This window comes from Macaca mulatta, chromosome 17 (genome assembly GCF_049350105.2).
Source record: "Macaca mulatta isolate MMU2019108-1 chromosome 17, T2T-MMU8v2.0, whole genome shotgun sequence".
Lineage (NCBI taxonomy): Eukaryota > Metazoa > Chordata > Mammalia > Primates > Cercopithecidae > Macaca > Macaca mulatta.
In genome coordinates, this window is record NC_133422.1 from 89,809,059 (window position 1) to 89,831,705 (window position 22,647).

Sequence of the window (22,647 nt, forward strand, 5' to 3'; positions counted from 1 at the left end):
CAAGATAAAATAAAGATTGGAATGATGGATCCAAGTTTTGTAGATTTGGTGGAAATTCTGAAATTTCCAAATCGAAAAAATCTTCGCTGATGCAAGGGTCAGCAAACTACAGCATGTGAGCCAGCACTTATTTTTGTAAATAAAGTTTTATTGAAACACAGTCACAGCCATTTGCTGATGTATTGACGTCTGCTTTTGTGCTACAACAGCAAAGGTGGTTAATTGCAACAAAGACAATAATGGCACACAATGCCTAAAACATTTACTAGGTGGCCTTTTGCAGAAGACATTTGCTGACAGAGCCACAGGCCATGCATGGTGAGAGAAGGACCCTGCAAGCCAGTCAGGAGGCACAAAGAAGAAACCGGCAGCAGCGATTCCGAGAGGAGTCCCAGCCCAGAAGAAGGGGATGGGCGGCGGGGGAGAGGAAGATGCGCAAAAAAGCAGGATGTGGGGCTGGGCCCTGACGTGCCAGCCAACAAGCTCATCGGACCAGGGAAGTTAAGACAGAAAAAGCAGTAGATCCTGTCCTTTGAAACCATTTCCAGAAATGGACAGACCTGAATGTAAATCCTGGTGTGCATCAAACAGTTCCTGACACCTCTCTTCTGCTTTGTATGCCCGGATGGTCCAGAGGCCCTGGAGAGAAGATGATAAGTGGGAAAACACTGGGCTCCGAGCTGGGGAAACAGAGACAGAGAACACCGCTCAGTGAGGCTGGATGCAGGGAAACCAGAGGCCTCCCCAGCTCCACGGTCACGCATCTACCAAACAGCACACGCAGGCTTCCTTGGAGGCTTCATGTTTCAAAGAGAAATAAATGCTCCCAGTAGCCTGAGGGGGCCCTGCCACTCTAATCTCAAGCTCCTGCTCAAACCACACCTCATATAAGGGGCCTGGAAATAAATGTTTTATCTTTGACCACATTCAAATCTAGTTCTAATTCTTTCCTTCCTAACTCAGTCTTGCTGGTCCTTCTCCTCTCCGTACTCTTCCCTGGCATCTCTTTGGGCAGAAATTATATTTCACTGATTTTTGAGCCAGTAGGATTTTTAAAAACAATTCTCTGTTACAAGTACTCACCATATTGAATTACAATTAGCCATCTATGTGTCTCTCCCCACCTTAAATTGTTAATTTCTCAAGGGTCAGCTATAACCATTGCATCCTGGTAACTGAACGGTACCTGGCACAGGACAGGCACTCAGTAAGTAAGCTGAACAGACAGACAGTCACGTCCCTGCATCCTGGGGAATCTTCTGTGCCCACTCATGCTGGAAGAGTCCTTTATGAACTCCATGGACCTGGGTGCTGCAATGCCCAAGGAACCTGCCCAGCCAAGATCTCTCTGAATGGTCTTAACACTGGCTCCAGGAAACTGATGGATGTTTTTATGACTGCTGAAAACTTGTCCTGCTGTCTGGAGGTCTCCATGGCATATGCCATTGCCTTTTTCAGAATCTGACTGTGGTCTCAGTGGGTTCATGGCCTCTACAGAATTTTAAAAGGTGAATTCTCTTTTGTGTGACTTCTTTTTTCTTTGGGAGCTGGATGTCCCGCGAGGTTCACTGACCAGCTGCTCTACCTTGGGCCATTGTGTTTGTGTGGTGTTATTTATTTATTTATTTATTTATTATTTTTTGAGATGGAGTTTTGTACTTTTACCCAGGCTAGAGTGCAGTGGTGTGATCTCGGTTCACTGCAACCTCCGCACCCACTCCCTGCCCTGCACTGGGTTCAAGAGATTCTCCTGCCTCAGCCTCCCGAGTAGCTGGGATTGTAAGCACCCACCACCACTTGCAACTATTTTTTGTATTTTTAGTAGAGATGGGGTTTTTCCATCTTGGCCAAGCTGGTCTCGAACTCCTGACCTCAGATGATCTGCCAGCCTCGGCCTTCCAAAGTGCTAGTGTTTTTTTTTTTTGTTTTTTTTTTTTTTGAGACAGGATTTCACTCTGTCATCCAGGCTGGGTGTAGTGGTGTGATCATAGCTCATGGCCACCTCAAATTCCTAGGCTCAAGAGATCCTCCCACCTCAGGCTCCCAAGTAGCTGGGATGAGAGGTGCACACCACCATGCCCAGATAATTTTTGAGTTTTTCATAGAGATGAGGGTCTTCCTCTTGCCTTGGCTTCCCAAAGTGCTGGGATTACAGGCAGGTGTGAGCCACCATTTCCAGCAGGCCATTGTGTTTCAAGCATACAGTTTGATGACTATCAGGACATACCTCCCTCCTGCATGACAGGGGACATGCAGGCTAGCTACTTTTGGGCAGGGATGAATTCCTGAGAGTTTCAATTGTCCACCATGAATGAGGCCATACTGGGGCAGGTGCATGTTGGGGACAAGTGACCTGGCACCATGTCTTTAACATTCTTTACTGGGATAAACAATTTATGCTTTATAATTAGCAAACACTGACTTTGTTACCTGTGAAGCTCCCAGAGAAGACCCTATTAGTAAAACATGGAGTGTCTGGGAGAATTTTTTTTTTTTTTTTAGACAGGGCCTCATTCTGTCGCCCAGGCTAGAGTGCAGTGGTGTGATCTTGGCTCACTGCAGCTGCAACCTCCCAGGCTCAAGTGATCCTCTCACCTCAGCCTCCTGAGTAGCTGGGACTACAGGTGTGCCACCACACTCAGTTAATTTTTGTATTTTTTGTAGACATTGGGTTTTGTCATGTTGCTCAGGCTGGTCTCGAACTCCTGGGCTCGAGCAATGAGGCTGCCTCAGCCACCCAAAGTGCTAGGATTACACGTGTGAGCCACTGTGCCTGCCCAATCTATCTTACAGGTGGTGGTTACATATGTTTTATAAAATGATGAGGGGGTAGAGTGGGAGTAAGGGGTGGAGGGAATGGAAAATTTAAGAGAAAAACTCTAACTCATTTTCTGGGTCGGACTCTTAGTCCAGCATCCTCCAGCACCCACATGCCCATCTGTGCTACAGCTGACTCAATACTGGTGTGCCCACTGTACACACAGGCACTGCACATTTGGAGGTGCTGGGGTACCAGTGTGTCAAGACATGGGGGTTCCACATACATCAGAGTCGAGTCCACAGTTCTGGAAGTGAAGAAGGAGCAGGCTGCCAGGTATGAGACACTGGGGTTCTGAGAAAGTGGGAAGCCCTGGGTCGGGGAAGGCAGATGGAGCTGCAGGTTACTGACTGTCCACCCATCCTCGGGGCTCTTTCCTGGCTGATACATCTGACTGGGGGCACTGTCTTTTAGGGGCCCTCTTCTGTGATAGTGCTTTAACAAACCAGACCTTCCCTGAGCATATATTCCCCACCAGAATGTGATCTGGCACTTCCCTTATATCTAATTCAGGCAGAGAGCCTCCCGCGAGTCCACAGGGTTCTCTCTATTCTCTATCTCTGGCATCCACAATGTCCTCACTCTTCAACATGCACAGTAACCTTTTACTTGTTTTGTGTCAGCTTCGTATAACCTGTAAGTTTGCACTGGGAAGGTGGCAGGTGATATGACCATAAGAGGACTGAGCTGGTGCTTCTGTAAGAGAGGCTGGATGTTCTGCACAGGTCTTTTCTGCACACCCCAGATGTTCCAGCCTGCACCCTGGGACTTAGTCAATCTGGAAACAGGGTGATATTGGAAATAAGAGAATTCCAAGCTCCATTTCTCTACAAAGAGTTTGGCTCCCAGTATTCAGAGAAATCACTAGAACCATGCTCTTACTTCCAGAGCAAGGGCGTGTTGTGACTGAACACGTCCATCATATAGAGAATGCCACTGAGAAGGAAGGAGATGTGGCAGTCAGGGGGACAGAGTTCTGGAATGAAATCCTTCAACATGGCTATTGTCATTTGCTTTCCTTATCAGGAGATCCAAGCTGCCACTGTTTTATCTCCAACTGGGTTTCAGGGCAGGGTCAGCTTGAGAAATTAGGTGCCATCCCAGTTTTGAACACCTGGGAATATCATGAAGATCAAGCTACACACTTTAATTCACACCAAGTTACCAAGGTACAGCAGAAATCTGCAACCTTTGAAAAGATAGTCCTTTCTCTTTCACACCCCACTTAGGGCTGAGAGGGCTGCCAGTGAGGGTGAGCTGGGAGGTCTGCAAAGACAACTAACTAGCACCGAGGGAGAGCACATGCCAAGCCTCAGCTCTAATGCACTAGTCAGCAGTTTCCGGCTGACACAACCTGCCATTTCACAAGATCAACAGCTGTGTTTTCCACAACGCAGAGAACTCTTTAGGTGGCACTCCACAGAGATTTTCTGTCTTCTCTGAAAAAGAACATGAAAAGGAATTGCATGCAAAGATCTGGTCTACCAGTCTTGCTGCAGGGTACTGATGCTGTGTGGGACCTTTGAGGGTTATTATGGTTTTAATTCTCAAGGCTATAGTGCCTCTGGTAGTTCCTGTATGTTCAAGGTTTCCAAGCAGTCTCAGGCAACCCTCAGAAGAACCCAACAGGGAAAGTATTATATCCTTGACAGAGGGAAAAACAGACTTGAGGCATCAACAACGCTGCCCAACGCTGGGTGCAGTGGCTTATGCCTGTAATCCCAGCACTTTGGGAGGCCATGGCGGGTGGATCATCTGAGGTCAGGAGTTTGAGACCAGGCTGACCAATATGGTGAAACCAAGTCTCTACTAAAAATACAAAAATTAGCCAGGTGTGGTGGCATGTGCCTGTAGTCCCAGCTACTCAGGTGGCTGAGACAGGAAAATTGCTTGAATTCGGGAGGTGGCAGTTGCAGTGAGCCAAGATCATAGCCACTGCACTCCAGCCTGGGCGAAAGAGCGAGACTACATCTCAAAAAAGCAAAAACAAGAAAACAACAACAACAAAAACACTGCCCAAGGTTAAGTAAGCCATGCAAGTGGTAGACTTGGGCATTGGACTCATATCTGTTTTATTTCCAAGGCTGTGCTTTTAATCTGAGCCACAGTATCTCAGAGACAGAATAATCAGAGTCAAAGATTCTCATGCACCCTGAGGGCATTTTTCTCCAGACTTTGTAGCCCACATTTTAAAAATCCCCAAATCTTACTTAGCTAATATCCAACAGCCTTCCCTATTCCTGTGCCGCTTATTAACCACCTTGCATTGAACAAAGTCCCTGGGAATCTAGGATGAACAAACTCAAGGATCTTACAGTCTAAAAACATGGGACACATGAGTTCACGCTCATGGCAGACGTTGCTAGCGGATCACAATATCTTTACCAACAGAAATTTGATATGGCTTTACATTTCAGGCATTGCCAAATGAGTGGAGGTGGCTGGAGAAATGCAACCAAATGCCATTCCGGTTTTTATGCATTCCTCTATGACTGACTGTTGATATGGTCACTTTTGCAAAAATAAAATGATCAACTGCAGATTTTTTTTTTTTTTTTTTAGTTTCATTCTCGTTACCCAGGCTGGAGTGTGTGCAATGGTGTGATCTTGGCTCACCTGAACCTCTGCCTCCCGGGTTCAAGTGATTCTCCTGCCTCAGCCTCCTGAGTAGCTGGGATTACAGGCATGTGTTACCATGCCTGGCTAATTTTGTATTTTTAATAGAGACGGGCTTTCTCCATGTTGGTCAGGCTGGTCTCGAACTCTTGACCTCAGGTGATCCGCCCGCCTCAGCCTCCCAAAGTGCCAGGATTACAGGCGTGAGCCACCACGCCTGGCCCAGGTTTGTTTTTTTGTTTTTTTTTTTTTTTTTTTGAGACGGAGTCTCGCTCTGTCGCCCAGGCTGGAGTGCAGTGGCCGGATCTCAGCTCACTGCAAGCTCCGCCTCCCGGGTTCACGCCATTCTCCTGCCTCAGCCTCCCGAGTAGCTGGGACTACAGGCGTCCGCCACCTCGCCCGGCTAGTTTTTTTTGTATTTTTTTAGTAGAGACGGGGTTTCACCGTGTTAGCCAGGATGGTCTCGATCTCCTAACCTCGTGATCCGCCCGTCTCGGCCTCCCAAAGTGCTGGGATTACAGGCTTGAGCCACCACGCCCGGCCTGGCCCAGATTTGTTATTAAGATTCCTTAAATGCCAGCTATGGCTCCAGAGGCAGTGAGGCAGTCCGACTGAGGCTTTGGAAATCCTTGAGGGCACAAGGATGAAGCTGGGTTATGCCTCCCTGCCATGGCAATCAGGCATCCTGCTTTCAGCTGGTCACTCCAGCAGTGGTCTCAAAAAACAGGATCCACTGCTGCTGAGAAGAAACAGTGGAATTGTGATTTATGGCAGAGACCTACCACCCTGGATGGATAACAATAAACAGTTCCAACCAACCAGCCCCCACAGTTGGTGATCTGAGGGCATGGAGAAAGAAACATGCATATTTAACTCATCATTACAGCCAAGCGGGGCACAGGAACACCCAAATATGCCTCAGGGGCCATGATAAAGTTGTCAGAATCTCCACATGAAAATGTTTTCAAGCTTTAGGGTACATGCTGTAATTCAAGAGAGAAAATCCTACACTACTTCCCAAAAAGCCTTCCTGAGTCCCCTTTTCTGCACATCCACATGGATCGGATGTGGCTCTTGACACAGACAGAAGTCTACGTCAAGATGTTTCTTCTGGAACAACTGCTTCCTTCAACATACCACAGACTCCCTTAAAACAAGACTCTCGGATAACTTCATTTCATGAGCAGGCCCAAACATAAACATAAAATGCCTGCACAGCCTTGCTGTCCACACACAACGCTGGCTAGGGCCGGTGATCTGCACGAGGAAGGTCTCTCAGCAATTATACTCTGCCTTCCCTAGCAAGTCCTATTGGCCGAGTGTTACTCACACGTGGGCTCCACTGCTCGGCCTGCCCACTGAAAACCTTACAAGACTAGACCTCATGGTAGCTTAGCTGATTTTCTTGACGATTGAAAAGTTTTTCTACAACTTTTATGGACTGTCACCCATTCTACTTCATGCAGACACTTAGGATAAATGCCTCTTAAGAGTTCACTGTTGGCCAGGTGCAGTGGTACATGCCTGCAGTTCCAGCACTTTGGGAAGCTGAGGCGGGCAGATCACTTGAGGCCAGGAGTTAAAGACCAGCCTGGCCAACATGGTGGAACCCCATCTCTACTAAAAATAGAAAAATAGTGGGGTGTGGTGGTGCACACCTGTAATCCCAGCTACTTGGGAGGCTGAGACATGAGAAATGCTTGAACCCAGGAGGTGGAGGTTGCAGTGAGCCGAGATTGCGCCATTGTACTCCAGCCTGGGTGACAGCAAGACTCCATCTCAAAAAAAAAAAAAAAAAAAAAAAAAAAAGTTCATTGTTAAAAGAGAAACATATATACGTCACAACAAAAGACTGCTTTGTCCTGATAAGCTTCTATTTCCCACTCAGTAGAAGATACTGAAAATGATGGGACTCAATGTTTCTCTTCTAGGTGTGGCTTCCAGAGAGCTGAGTTGGCATTCATTTGCAGTAACTATCCACAGTGGAGCTTTCCTGATACAAATATCTTCCTTCTTTACTTTTTGGCTATTATCCTTACACCTTTTATTAAAAAGTAGAGCAATTCTATTTTCTTATGAGTTTGTGTTTTAACAATGATGAAATATGTTAATTTGTGCATGCATAATGAGATGAACTCTGGATTATTTCGCCTCTGCGATTACATGTGGAATAGAGTGATTAATCATAAAATGTCTTCCTCATGATTCCAAAACTAGGAAGTTCAATAGAGCAACAGACTGTATGTTTTCTAAACTGATATCTCTCCTTGTGATCTAAGGGGATTATTTTCAGTGTCCATATATATACAAACAGCCTGAGGGGGAAAAACCTCAAACAGTGACATTAGAACAAGCACCGCTGGTAACAAATGGACAACTGAAAATAACAATGCTTATCTTTTCAAAACGTTTAAAACTGCAACTTACTAGCCATTTTGTGAGTTTGCAAATGTTATAAATTTACCAAATACATTGCTTCTGACACCTCTTTTCCTTTCTCCATCCTTCTCATTTCCTTGTCATTCTAGCATCTTCAGGAAAAGAAAAACACCCTAATTATATTCCTTCTATATTAGTTCCACCATGATCAAATGTTTTATTTCTAAGAAAAAGGTTTCATTAAATGCCAGCTTTGTGTAAGGCAGTATGTCATAAACAAGACATGAAGGGTCCCTGTCTTCATGGTGCTGACATTCCTGTAGAATATTATTCCCCATGTGTCCTTCACTCCTTCCTTGTTCCAAATTGCGAAGTTGCACGTTGCATGCTATCAATTCCATATGCTCCAAGGGACACAATAATTCATGATGGCCAATATGTTCGATTACCTAACGTTACAGAAATTCTGGAAGACAGAGTCTGCCGAATTTCAGGGGCGCTCCGTAATTACGGCATAAACGGAAGCTAGCTAGCATGTCTATACCAACTCGAGTTTCCATACTCACTTGTAGATTCCAGGCGCTTCACATCTCTTGATGTTTCCAAAAAATATCGCCGAAGAAAAATGAAAACGATTCCAAGGGGAACCAAGGGTATTGCGATCCAAGGAATCACAGCCACAGCCACAGAGACCACACCAACCACTTGTAGCAATGTCTGAAACAGCAGAAATAGATGCAGGTTTTCCTTATCATGTCTTCTTTTCAAAAATGCTTTCATGAGTTGTTGTTAGGATTGTACTCCTTTCCCCAAAAGACTTACTGTAGTACCAGGGACTGCTTTTCCATTCAAAGGAATAACAAAAGTATAGGTGGTCCTGATGATATCCATTACACACCTGCCATGTGCCAAACACTATGATATGAACTTATCCCTTAGTTGTTTTTTTTTTTTCTTTTTTTTGAGATGGAGTCTTGCTCTGTCACCCAGGCTGGAGTGCAGTGGTGCCATCTCCTCTCACTGCAGCCTCCCGCTCCCATGTTCAAGTGATTCTCCTGCCTCAGTTTCCTGAGTAGCTGGGACTACAGGTGCCTGCCACCACGCCCGACTAATTTTTGTATTTTTAGTAGAGATGGGGGTTTCACCCCATATTGGTCAGGCTGGTCTCGAACTCCTGATCTCAAGTGATTTGCCCACCTCCACCTCCACCTCCCAAAGTGCTGGGATTACAAGCGTGAGCCACCACACCAGGCCCCCATTAGTTCTTTTGATACACTCACCAGCCCCACGAGTCAGGCATTATTACTTTCCCTATTTAACGGATAAGAAAACTGAGATTCAGAGTAGAATTTGAATCCCAAACTACCATGAGTCAGTTGACGTTATCGGGGCAATGAGCAAGCAGGCATCACAGACGAGGAGCCCAGAAGCCTCAGCTATGCACGGGATAAGGAAGTGACTAACTGCAAATTCAGAGCTCAGAAAAAAGGAAGTAATTTAAATCTTCACCTTTGGAAGGGGGGAGTCGTCTCTCTTGGTATCTATCCTTTGCTAATATTTACTGAATGCTGATTGTGTATCTGGCTGTATATTAAATACACATGTATCAACTTGCTGAAATCTCACAATATCGCTATGAAGTAGTATTACTACACCATTTTACAGATGGAGACACTGAGGCACAAGGAGAAAACAGTAACTTGATCAAGAACACACAGCAGCAGTAACAGAGCCGGGGAGCATGCATCGTCAGCCACTACATTTTAGCTTGTCCCCAGCATACGGCTAGCTTTTTATTCATCAAGATACAATCCTTGAATTTGTCTTTAATTTTTCCTCCAAACACACTTATATAAGAAATTAGAGTTCATTAACATGCCCAATAAAGAACAGATAAGAGAAATGTAATAAAATTTTTACATGTTTTAAAAGATCTGAGACTTTTTAAATTACAATATATTGAAATTTGTATTGTCAGAAATTTTTGCCTTCTATTTATCTTATGTTTAGTAGCATTGAGGAAGAGGTTTGATAACAATAAAACAACTTAAAATGTCTAACAGTGCTTTTTTTTTTAGCTTTAACACTTAGATATGCATTAAATTTTCCGCCATTAGGAGAGTATTTCAAATGTCTATTTCAGAGGCACGTGATGATGACAATAGCAAATGACATTTATGAGTTGTTTCTGGATGCAAGGCACTGTGGGGTCTGTGAATGTTCACTTACCCATCACCTCACCCAGCAAGGTGACGTTATCTTTGGAAATTACCTTGGTCTAAAAGGTGAAATACAAAAACAAAAGCAAGAAGCATAAAAACCCAAGACACTGGATGATGCTCATTTCAGTATTCATCTTTACTAGGAAATGTGATATCATGGCTTTGGGAAATATGAGTGCAACTCAAGTTAGTCCCTACCTACTCTGAAACCACAACGCTTGCTTCTTGAGAAGGATCGAACAGTAAGGGGCATGCAGATTCACATTACACATGCTCTGAGGCCTCCAAAGTTCACTGTCTTACATAAAAGTACATGACTTCAGCAGAAAGTACAGAGTGCTACAGAAATATAAGGAGAGGCCAGGTGTGGTGGCTCACGCCTGTAATCCCAGCACTTTGGGAGGCCAAGGCAGGTGGATCACCTGAGGTCAGGAGTTTGAGACCAGCCTGGTCTCAAAAAAATTAGCCAGGTGTGATGCTGCGCACTCGAGAGGCTGAGGGAGAAGAACCACCTGAACCTGGGAGCCGGAGGTTGCAGTGAGCCGAGATGGCGCCACCACACTCCAGACCGGACGAGAGAGTGAGACTATGTCTCAAAAAACAAAACAAACAAAATCAAAGAAATATAAGGAGGAATACATGTACACTTTGTAGAGGTTTCTAAGGAAGACTTACAATTGATTTTCCCAGGCGGGTTTAACAGACAACCAGAAAGTACAGCATGAATAGTCATTTGCGGGTCACAATCACGGTTTGCTTGCTGAGGGAACACAGGCAATTCTGGTTGTGTCTTCTCAGCACCATCACCTGCATCTCGACCCACTAGCTCAGCATCTGGCCCACTAGGCCACCCACAATTTTCTGTACCTAGCTGACAGCCAAGGTACAATTGCCCTACCCTCCCAAAAACCAAGAAGAGGCAACATGTCATAAGGCTTGCTTATATCCAAATCGTAGTACATATGTATTTCACATCCATTATCTAACTTCACTTTCATATCAAATCTAAATAGGAGGGATTATCATCTCCATTTACACAGGAGGAAACTGAGTCTCAGAGAGATTCAGTAACTTCCTCAAAGACAGAAAATTCAGTCATACTGACCTTACGCTTGTTCTTCTAAGACACTATAGCCTACATACATGATTCATATTTTTTAAAAAATTTAATACCTAAATATACCTGTATTTTTATATTTTTTATATTTTTATATTTTATATTTTTGTTTTCTGTATCTTCTAGTTTTTTAGGTTATTTTGTGTGGTATGTGTGTGTGGTGTGTGTGGGTGGGTGTGTGGGGGTGTGTGGTGTGTGGTGTGTGTGTGTGTGGTGTGTGTGTGGTGTGTGTGTGGTGTGTGTGTGTAGTGTGTGTGGGGTGTGTGTGGGGTGTGTGTGTGGTGTGTGTGGGGGGTGTGTGTGGTGTGTGTTGGTGTGTGTGGTGTGTGTGTGGTGTGTGTGTGTGGGAGTGTGTGTGTGTGTGTGGTGTGTGTGTGTGGTGTGTGTGTGGGGAGGTGTGTGTGTGGGGGTGTGTGTGTGGTGTGTGTGGGTGTGTGGTGTGTGTGTGGGGGTGTGTGTGTGTGTGGGGTATGTGTGTGTGTGGTGTGTGTGTGTGGGTGTGTGGTGTGTGTGTGGTGTGTGTGTGGGTGTGTGTGTGGTGTGTGGTGTGTGTGTGGTGTGTGTGGGTGTGTGGTGTGGGTGTGTGGGTGTGTGGGGGGTGTGTGTGTGGTGTGTGGTGTGTGTGTGTGGTGTGTGTGGGTGTGTGGTGTGTGTGTGTGGCGTGTGTGGGTGTGTGTGTGGTGTGGGTGTGTGGTGTGTGGTGTGTGTGGGTGTGTGGGTGTGGGGTGTGTGTGTGGTGTGTGTGTGGGGGGGGTGTGTGTGTGTGGTGTGTGTGTGGGGGTGTGTGTGGTGTGTGTGTGTGTGGGGAGGTGTGTGGGGGTGTGTGTGTGGTGTGTGTGTGTGTGGGGAGGTGTGTGTGTGGGGGTGTGTGTGTGGTGTGTGTGTGGTGTGTGGGTGTGGTGTGTGGGTGTGTGGTGTGTGGTGTGTGTGTGTGGTGTGTGTGTGTGGTGTGTGTGTGGGGGGGTGTGTGTGTGTGGTGTGTGGTGTGTGTGTGTGGGTGTGTGTGTGTGGGGTGTGTGTGTGGGGTGTGTGTGTGGTGTGTGTGTGGGGGGGTGTGTGTGGTGTGTATGTGTGTGATGTGTGGTGTGTGTGTGTGGTGTGTGTGTGTGGTGTGTGTGTGGGGGGTGTGTGTGTGGGGGGGTGTGTGTGTGTGGTGTGTGTGTGTGGGTGTGTGTGTGTGGTGTGGGTGTGTGGTGTGTGGTGTGTGTGTGTGTGGTTATATCTGGTCTCTCAGTGAGGTGACCACTCCCAGGCTCCCAGCTAATTAGGATATAACAGACTTCTCAGCTCAAAAGAGGAGCTGATCTTTAAAAAGTCTTAAAATATTTGCTAATAGAACATGGCAACACGTACTGATTTAAGAATTACTGTTTACATTTAAAAGTCATAAAAAGATGAGTTCTAGACCCAGAAAACAAAATGACTGAAGAAAAAAAGAACCACATTTTAATAAATATATAAAACCTCAGGACACAAAATGAAGGTTGACTACATTTCATATTCAATATCTATATTTGAATGGTAGTGAAAAATATAACATTTCCTCAGGCAGACTCTTCTAGAATTAATTTTGTATCCAAACATTACAGAATGGAACATATTCTTTTAACAAGCATAATTTTAACTACAATGCCTGTTTGGCATTTAACCACCAAACTGCTTTGAGTCCTGGAGAAATTTTTAGGTATCTATCCACTATTTACTTTAAACTTCATTCTGTGGGATTCTGTTCCAGCTAGTCTTTGTGAAGCTTGTGCCAGTGAACATGTTTTCTATAAACAGCAGTAAAAATGTATTCCTATTTTCTGCAAATAAATATGCCGTCCATCCTTCTGGCTCATTCTGTTCCTTATTTGAACTCTCTCTCTCTCTGTCATCCTTCTATTAGGTACAAGATGAAATATGTATTTAATCATGAGGCCACTTAATCAGTAGATGGTAGTTTCATGATTTGTTTATGGTATTAAAACATAAAATAATGATCATTAAGATTGCTAACACCTCATAGGAACTGGAAAGCTCTTAATTCTGCTGTCAACCACTTAAGAATTGTGTTCTAAGTTGTGATGAGTACAAATCGTCCAGATTGCTTTAAACGATTACTGACTTTGCAGAAGACAAAACTTAGGTGCAATAAACAAAGCAGGGTTCACTTCTTGGTGAGAAATATGGCAAGATTTTCTTCCGATTTACAGAGAAAAAAAATTGCCAGCTAATTTTTGATCAGTAAGGTGTTTACTGATATGGTGGCAGAAGAAATTCTTCTACTTATTTATTTTGGGAACACATGAGACTAAAACAAAAAACAAATAAACAAAAAAAAAACTGGCCAGGTGTGGTGGCTCACGCCTGTAATCCTAACACTCCGGGAAGCCAAGGCAAGCAGATTGCCTGAGCTCGACACCAGCCTGGGCAACATGGCAAGACCCCATCTCTACTAAAAACACAAAACACTAGCTGGATGTGGTGGTGCATTCCGGCAGTCCCAGCTACTTGCGAGGCTGAGGCAGGAGAAACACTTGAACTCGGGAGGCGGAGGTTGCAGTGAGCCGAGATCATGCCACTGCACTCCAGCCTGGGTGACAGAGCAAGACTCTGTCTCGAAAAAAAAAAAAAAGAAACCACTTCTCAATAAAATGACTAACATAACAGGTTGTGCTCCTGGCTAATACAGGATTTCTTCTGGAGCTACTAAAATTATGAACAGGGTATACAAACCTACAAGAATATTAAGAAATAAAAATGTAATTCTGTCAAGTCATTATCATTACCTTCAATTACAGGATGAATAGAAGCAAAAGGGACAATATGGAAGACACTTAAATGTAAGCTCCTAAACCCAAATACTGACAGCATCAGCACTAAGTCAGCAGATGTAAATTATGTGCTACTGTAGCACCTCACCTGCCTCAGGGAGTTCAGAGGTCAACTCTGGTTCCCAGGTCCCACCTGGGGAGATCTCTACTTTATTACCTGTTTTTGTTTGTTTGTTTGTTTGACCTCATCCAACCCAGTGAATGCCTTTATATCAGAACTTTATGGAGTGTTGGTATGTCTTCCATGTATGACAAGGTCTAAACAAACATTCTCTAAGCTTTTCTAAGCTTGTCCTTCCCTTGGGATACATTAATCACTCCTTTCATCGCTAATATACTGATCTGATCTTTTCACATCCAGCGCTGGTACCTGTGTCGGACTTCAGTTAGTGCTTAATCCTGAGTCCCAGCTAATTCCAATGAAGAGTGAATGGTGTGAGGCATTACAGCAATGTGGTGCACCTCTTCCTTTCTTTGTGGTCAGTATACCTCACTAATAGATGGTTTCCTTTGTACATTTTTTCCATGTTAATGTTTATTATGAAATTCAAGGCTGAAGTCCATCTATATGCTACCTTAAAAATAAACACCTTTAAAAAAAGGCATATAAAAGTAGAAATAAATTTAAGTTTTAACCCACCTATCTTAATAACTGATATAACAAGCACACAAAAATCGATAGAGAAAATTTGAAAACATGGTTAATAAACTTGACCTAATGATGACCTAAAGGCTACAATACTATAGCCAATAACTGCATAATATACACTTTTCAAGTGCATCTTTATTATGCCATAAAGCAAGTATCAGCGAACTTCGAGACAAAAATTATACAGAACATATTCTGACATAAGTGGGTTTAACAGGAAATCAATGTAATTAGAAATGTAACTAGAAATGTTAGGAATTCAGCAATATACTTCTATATAACACCTGTTTCAAAGAAATTACAATAAAATTAGAAACTTTTCAAATAAAAGAAAATGAAAACCTAGTAATATTAAAATTTCAGGACTGCATCTAATGCTGTTTACAAGTAAAATTATTCCTTCAAACTGTTTTTTTTTTTTAAAGAGAGGCTAAAAGTAAAGGATCTAAAAATATACCTTACAAAGATAGAAAAATAGTAGCATAATAAATTAAAATCTGAGAAAAATGGAAATTAGAAAGAAGGAGAAAATGGTTAAATAGAAAATTAATTTGAAGGAGAAAAATCAACAAACCCAAAGCCTCATTATATAAAAAAACTGATGAAATCAATAAACTTCGAAAAGACTAATTAAGAAAAAAAGAGAGGAAAATTATCATTATCATGAATTAACAGGGAATAACAGAAGAGGTACTATAGGCATTAAAAAGAATATATAATAAACACTGTTCCAATAAATAAATTAAAAATTTTGATGTAAAAGGCAAATTTCTGGAAAAATGATGGGCAAAGACTGACATAATTAAAAACCTAAATCTGAATAATTCTATTATTGAATTTAAGAATATGAATTCACAACACAAAAATTTCCCACAGAAAAAACAAAGATGGGTCACAAGATGATTTTGCACAAGTTTTATCAAATTCTTCCAGAGAACTGAAATCCAGCATTATCCTGATATAAAAACCAAAGAAGGGAAAATTATAAACAAAACTGTTTTAAGAATACTAAGGCCAGGCACAGTGGCTCATATCTGTAATCCCAGCACTTTGGGAGGCCGAAGAGGGCGGATCACAGGGTCAGGAGTTTGAGACCAGCCTGGCCAACATGGCGAAACCCTGTCTCTACTAAAAGTACAAAAATTAGCCAGGCGTGGTGGCAGGCACCTGTAATCCCAGCTACCTGGGAGGCTGAGGCAGGAGAATCACTTGAAACCAGAAGCCTAGATCACGCCACTGCACTCCAGCTTGGGTGAAAAAGAAAAAAAGAAAAAAAAAAACACTAAATAACATACTAAATACATTCAATCTAAGAACATAAAAAAAAAAGTATACTTTATAAACTGTGTGTACACCAGTAATGCAAGCCTGATTTAAGACCTGACAATTAATCAATGAATGCTATTTATCAGGTTAATGAAACAGGAAGAACCACATGATTATATAAATAGTGGCAAGAAGACACCGGGGCTTGAACCTGGGAGAGGAAGGCTGCAGTGAGCTGAGGTCATGCCACTGCACTCCAGCCTGGGTGACAGTGAGACTCTGTCTCAAAAAGAAAAAAAGAAAAGAAAAGAAAAGCAAAGAAAAAGCCAGTCCCAAAAGGTGGGATCATGGCAGACGAGAGGCAGGACTAGATTGCAGCTCTGACTCGGACTGACGGAGCGGTGTGCGGAGGCTCGCATTGTGAACTTTAGCTCCAGATTGACTGCAAGAACAAACCAGCAGTCCCAAGAGGAGCCACAGACCGTTTGAAGGAAGTGGACTGCTATTGCAGGACCTGGGAGACACCCCAAACACTCTGCAGCAAGTCCCACCCAAGGAGAGTCTGAGCTCAGACATGCCTAGCCCTGCCCCACACCTGATGGTCCTTCCCTACGCCTCCTGGTGGTGGAAGACAAAGGGCATATAATTCTGGGAGTCCTAGGGTCCTGTGCACTGCTGGTTGTTTGTCATACTACCACAGCTGATGCTCTCTGGAAAGTGCCACCTACTGACAAGAGGCCAACCAGTACAAAAATAGAGCATTAAACCAAAGCTAAGAACTGTCATGGAGTCCATTGCACCCCCCTACCACCTCCAACAGAACAGGTGCTGGTATCCACGGCTGAGAGACCCACAGAGGTCTCTGTGAAGTTCACATCACAGGACTCTGTGCAGACAACCCCTAGTGCCAACCCGGAACCAGGCAGACTCACTGGGTGGCTAGACCCAGAAGAGAGACAACAGTCACCACAGTTGGGCTCACAGGAAGCCATATCCACACCAAAAAGGGGAGAATACTATATCAAGGGAACACTCTGTGGGACAAAAGGATCTGAACAACAGCCTTCAGCCCAAGACCTTCCCTCTGACAGAGCCTACCCAAATGAGAAGGAAGCAGAAAACCCACTCTGATAATGTGACAAAATAAGGCTCTTTAACAGCCCCCAAAATCACCCTAGTTCACCAGCAATGGATCCAAACTGAGAAGAAATCCCTGATTTACCTGAAAAAGAATTTAGGAGGTTAGTTATTAAGCTAATCAGGGAGGCAACAGAGAAAGGCAAAGCACAATGCAAGGAAATCCAACAAATGATATAAGATGTAAAGGGAGATATAGTCAAAGAAATAGACAGCTTAAAAAAAAATCAAAAACTCTGGAGACACTGGACACACTTATAGAAATGCAAAATGCTCTGGAAAGTCTCAGCAATAGAATTGAATAAGTAGAAGAAAGAAGAAGAAACAAGTAGTAGAAGGAAGAACTCAAAGACAAGGTCTTCTAATTAACCCAATCCAACAAATACAATGAAAAAAGAATAAGAAAATACGAACAAAACCTCCAAGAAGTCTGGGATTATGTTAAACAACCAAGCCTAAGAATAACCAGTGTTCCTGAGGAAGAAGAGAATTCTAAAAGCTTGGAAAACATATTTGGGCAAATAATTGAGGAAAACTTCTCCAGCCTTGCTGGAGACCTAGACATCCAAATACAAGAAGCACACAGAACACCTGGGAAATTCACTGAAAAAAAATAATCACCTAGGTGCATTGTCATCAGGTTACCCAAAGGTAAGACCAAAGAAAGAATCTTAAGAGCTGTGAGACAGAAGCACCAGGTAACATGTAAAGGAAAACCTATCAGATTAACAGCAGATTTCTCAGCCGAAACCATAGAAGCTAGAAGGGACTGGGGCCCTATCTTCAGCCTCCTCAAACAAAACAATTATCAACCAAGAATTTTGTATCCAGAGAAAGTAAGCTTCATATATGAAAGAAAGATACAGTCTGTTTCAAACAAACAAATGCTAAGAGAATTCACTACTACCAAGCCACCACTACAAGAACTGCTAAAAGGAGCTCTAAATCTTGAAACAAATCCTGGAAATGCATTGAAACAGAACCTCTTTAGAGCATAAATCACACAGGACCTATAAAACAAAAATACAAGTTAAAAAGCAAAAGCAAAAACAAAACAAAACAAAAAAACAAAGTACACAGGCAATAAACAGCATGATGAATACAACAGTACCTCACCTCTCAACACTAACATTGAATGTAAATTGCCTAAATGCTCCGCTTAAAAGATACAGAACTGCAGAATGGATAAAAACTCACCAACCAACTATCTGCTGACTTCAGTAGACTCACCTAACGCAGAAGGACTCACAGAAACTTAAGGTATAGGGGTAGAGAAAGGATTTCATGCAAATGGATACCAAACGCAAGCGGGGTAGCTATTCTCCTATCAGACAAAACAAACTTTAAAGCAACAGCCATTCAAAGAGATGAAGAGGGACATTATCTAATGGTAAAAGGCCTTGTCCAAAAGGAAAATATCACAATCTTAAACATATATGCACCTAACACTAGAGCTCTCAAATTTATAAAACAATTACTAATAGATTTAAGAAATAAGATAGACAGCAACACAATAATAGTGGGGGACTTCAATACTTCACTGATAGCACTAGACAGATCATCAAGACAAAAAGTCAACAAAGAAACAATGGAAACTATACCTTGGAAAAAAATGGACTTAACAGACATAAACAGAACATTTCATCCAACAACTGCAGAACACACATTCTATTCCATAGCACATGGAACTTTCTCCAAGATAGACCATATGATTCAACTCCAAAAGGAATCTTCTAAACCATGCAAATACACAGAAATTAAATAACCTGCTCCTGAATGAGGATTGGGTCAAAAATGAAATCAAGATGGAAATTTAAAACCATTTCAAACTGAATGACCATAATGACACAACCTATCAAAACCTCTGGAATACAGCAAAGGCAGTGCTAAGAGGAAAGTTCATAGCCTTAAACACCTGCATTGAAAAAACCAAAAGAGCACAAACTGACATTCTAAGGTCACACTTCAAGGAACCAGAGAAACAGGAACAAACCAAACGCAAACCCAGGAGAAGAAAGAAAATAACCAAGATCCGAGCAGAACTAAATGAAATGCAACAACAACAACAACAAAATACAAAAGATAAATAAAACAAAAAGCTGGTTTTTTGAAAAGGTAAATAAAATTGATAGACCATTAGCAAGATTAACCAAGAAAAGAAGAGAGAAAAATTAACTGACACCACTGAAATACAAGAGATCATTCAAGGATACTATGAACACCTTTATGCACATAAACTAGAAAACCTAGAAGAGATGGATACATTCCCGGAAAAATGCAACCCTCCTAGGTTAAATCAGGAAGAATTAGATATCCTGAACAGACCAATAACAAGCTGCAAGACTGAAATGGTAATTTAAAAATTACCAACAAAAAAAAAAGTCCAAGACCGGACAGATTTACAGCAGAATTCTACCAGACATTCAAAGAAGAATTTGTACCAGTTCTTTGGACACTATTCCACAAGATAGAGGAAGAAGGAACTCTCCCTAATTCATTCTATGAAGCCAGCATCACCATAATACCAAAACAAGGAAAGGACATAACCAAAAGAGAACACTGCAGACCGATATCCTTGATGAACATAGATGCTAAAATCCTTAAAAAATACTCATTAACCGAATCCAACAACATATCAAAAAGATAACCCACCATGATCAAGTGGGTTTCATACCAGGGATGCAGGGATGGTTTAACATATGCAAGTCAATAAATGTGATACACTACGTAAACAGAATTAAAACCAAAAATCACATGACAATCTCAATAGATGCAGAAAAAGCATTTAACAAAATCCAGCATCCCTTTAAAACTCTCAGCAAAATCGCCACACAAGGGACATGCTTCACTGTAATAAAAGCCATCTATGACAAACCCACAGCCAACATAACACTGAATGGGGGAAAGTTTAAAGCATTTCCTCTGAAAACTGGAACAAGACAAGGATGTCCACTGTTACCACTCCTCTTCAACATAGTACTGGAAGTCCTGGCCAGATCACTCAGACAAGAGAAAGAAATAAAGGGCATCCAAATTGGTAAAGAGGAAGTCAAACTGTCGTTTACCTTGGAAACCCTAAAGACTCCTCCAGACAGCTTCTAGAACTGATAAAAGAATTCAGCAAAGTTTCCAGATACAAGATTAATGTACACAAATCAGTAGCTCTTCTATACACCAACAGGAACCAAGTAGATACTCAAATCAGGAACTAAACCACTTTTACAATAGTTGCAAAAAATAAAATAAAATAAAATACTTAGGAATATACCTAACCAAGGAATCAAAAGACCTCTACAAGGAAAACTACAAAACACTGCTGGAAGAAATAGACACAGACAACACAAATAAATGGAAATACATCTCATGCTCATGGATGGATAGAATTAATATTGTGAAAACGACCATACTGCCAAAAGCAATCTGTATATTCAATGCAATCCCCATCAAAATACCACCATCATTCTGCACAGAATTAAAAAAAAGAAATTCTAAAATTCATATGGAACCAAAAAAGACACCGCATAGCCAAAGCAAGTCTAAGCAAACAGAACAAATCTGGAGGCATCACACTACCTGCTTTCAAACTGTACTATAAAGCCATAGTCACCAAAACAGCATGGTTCTGGTATAAAAATAGGCACATAGACCAATGGAACAGAATAGAGAACCCAAATACTTACCACCAACTGATCTTTGGCAAAGCAAACAAAATCATAAAGTGGGGAAAGGATACCCTTTTCAACAAATGGTGGCGGGATAACTGGCTAGCCACATGTAGAAGAATGAAACTGGATCCTTATCTCTCACTTTCTACAAAAATCAACCCAAGATGGATTAGAGACTTAAATCTAAGACCTGGAAACTATAAAAATTCTAGAAGATAACATTGGAAAAACCTTTCCAGACATTGGTTTAGGCAAGGATTTCATGACTAAGAACCCAAAAGCAAATGCAATAAAAACAAAGATAAATAGTTGGGACTTAATTAAACTACAGAGCTTTTGCACCACAAAAGGCACATTCAGCAGAGTAAAGAGACAACACACAGAATGGGAGAAAATCTTCATAATCTATATACATCTGACAAAGGAGTAATATCCAGAGTCTACAATGAATTTGAACAAATCAGTAAGAAAAAAACAAACAATTCCATCAGAAAGTGGACTACGGACATGAATAGAAAATTCTCAAAAGAAGATATACAAATGGCCAACAAATATATTAAAAAAATGCTCACTATCACTAATGATTAGGGAAATGCAAATCAAAACCATAATGTGATACCACCTTACTTCTGCAAGAATGGCCATAATCAAAAAACAGTAGATGCTGGCATAGATGCAGTGATCAGGGAACACTTCTACACTGCTGGTGGGAATGTAAACTAGTACAGCCGCTAAGGAAACTGTGGAAATTCCTTAAAGAACTAAAAGTAGGCTGGGCGCGGTGGCTCATGCCTGTAATCCCAGCACTTTGGGAGGCCAAGGCGGGCGGATCACGAGGTCAGGAGATCAAGACCATCCCGGCTAACACGGTGAAACCCCGTCTCTACTAAAAATACAAAAAATAAGCCGGGTGTGGTGGCGGGCGCCTGTAGTCCCAGCTACTCGGGAGGCTGGGGCAGGAGAATGGCATGAACCCGGGAGGCAGAGCTTGCAGTGAGCCGAGATCGCGCCACTGCACTCCAGCCTGGATGACAAAGGGAGACACCGTCTCAAAAAAAAAAAAAAAAAAAAAAAAAAAAGAACTAAAAGTAGAACTACCATTTGATCCAGCAATCCCACTACTGGGTATCTACCTAGAGGAAAAGAAGTCATTATTTGAAAAAGACCTACACATGCATGTTTATAGCAGCACAATTCACAATTGCAAAATCGTGGAACCAACCCAAATGCCGATCAATCAATGAGTGGACACAGAAACTGTGAGAGAGATATATATATGTGTGTGTGTGTGTGTGTGTGTGTGTGTGTGTGTGTGTGTGTGTGTGTATGTATGTGTATACATATATGATGGAATACTCCTCAACCATAAAAAGGAATGAATTGACAGCATTTGCAGTGACCTGGATGAGACTGGAGACTATAATTCTAAGTGAAGAAACTCAGGAATGGAAAACCAAACATTGTATGTTCTCATTGATATATGGGAGCTAAGCTATGAGGATGCAAAGTCATAAGAATAATACAATGGACTTTGGGGGTTTAGGGGGAAGAGTGGGAGGAGGGCGAGGGATAAAAGACTACAAATATGGTGCAGTGTATATTGCTCGGGTGATGGGTGCATCAAAATCTCACAAATCACCACTCAACAGTTTAGTCATGTAACCAAATACCACCTGTACCCCAGTAACGTATGGAAAACTAATAAATAAATAAATAAGACACTGAAATAGATACAGATTTTTTAAAACAGAACACAAAAATCAATAACCATAAAGGAAAAGATTGATAAGTATGTTTATGAAAACACAGTATTACAGGACTGAAAAGATAAGCACTAGTACAGAAGAAGGTATCTTCAATTCAGAATATATAAACAATTCTACAAATAAGTAAGAAAAACAAAACAAAAACCCAGAGTACTCAATAGAACAATTGTTAAGACACTTAAATAGGTGCTTATCC

The 22,647-nt window shown here is 42.2% G+C and overlaps 1 protein-coding gene across 5 annotated transcripts in view; it reads right to left on the reverse strand.

Annotated features, from left to right (window-relative positions):
• The window catches only part of ABCC4 (ATP binding cassette subfamily C member 4), a 291,680-nt gene that overhangs the window by 58,747 nt on the left and 210,286 nt on the right, over positions 1-22,647 (reverse strand). For all 5 annotated transcript variants that reach the window (XM_028837214.2, XM_028837213.2, XM_028837212.2 and 2 more), the window contains 2 exons: positions 8,380-8,530; positions 561-680 (listed from right to left, as the gene is read on the reverse strand). In XM_028837214.2, coding sequence (XP_028693047.2) covers positions 561-680; positions 8,380-8,530 — 271 coding nt within the window. The remainder of the gene's footprint in view (positions 1-560; positions 681-8,379; positions 8,531-22,647) is intronic.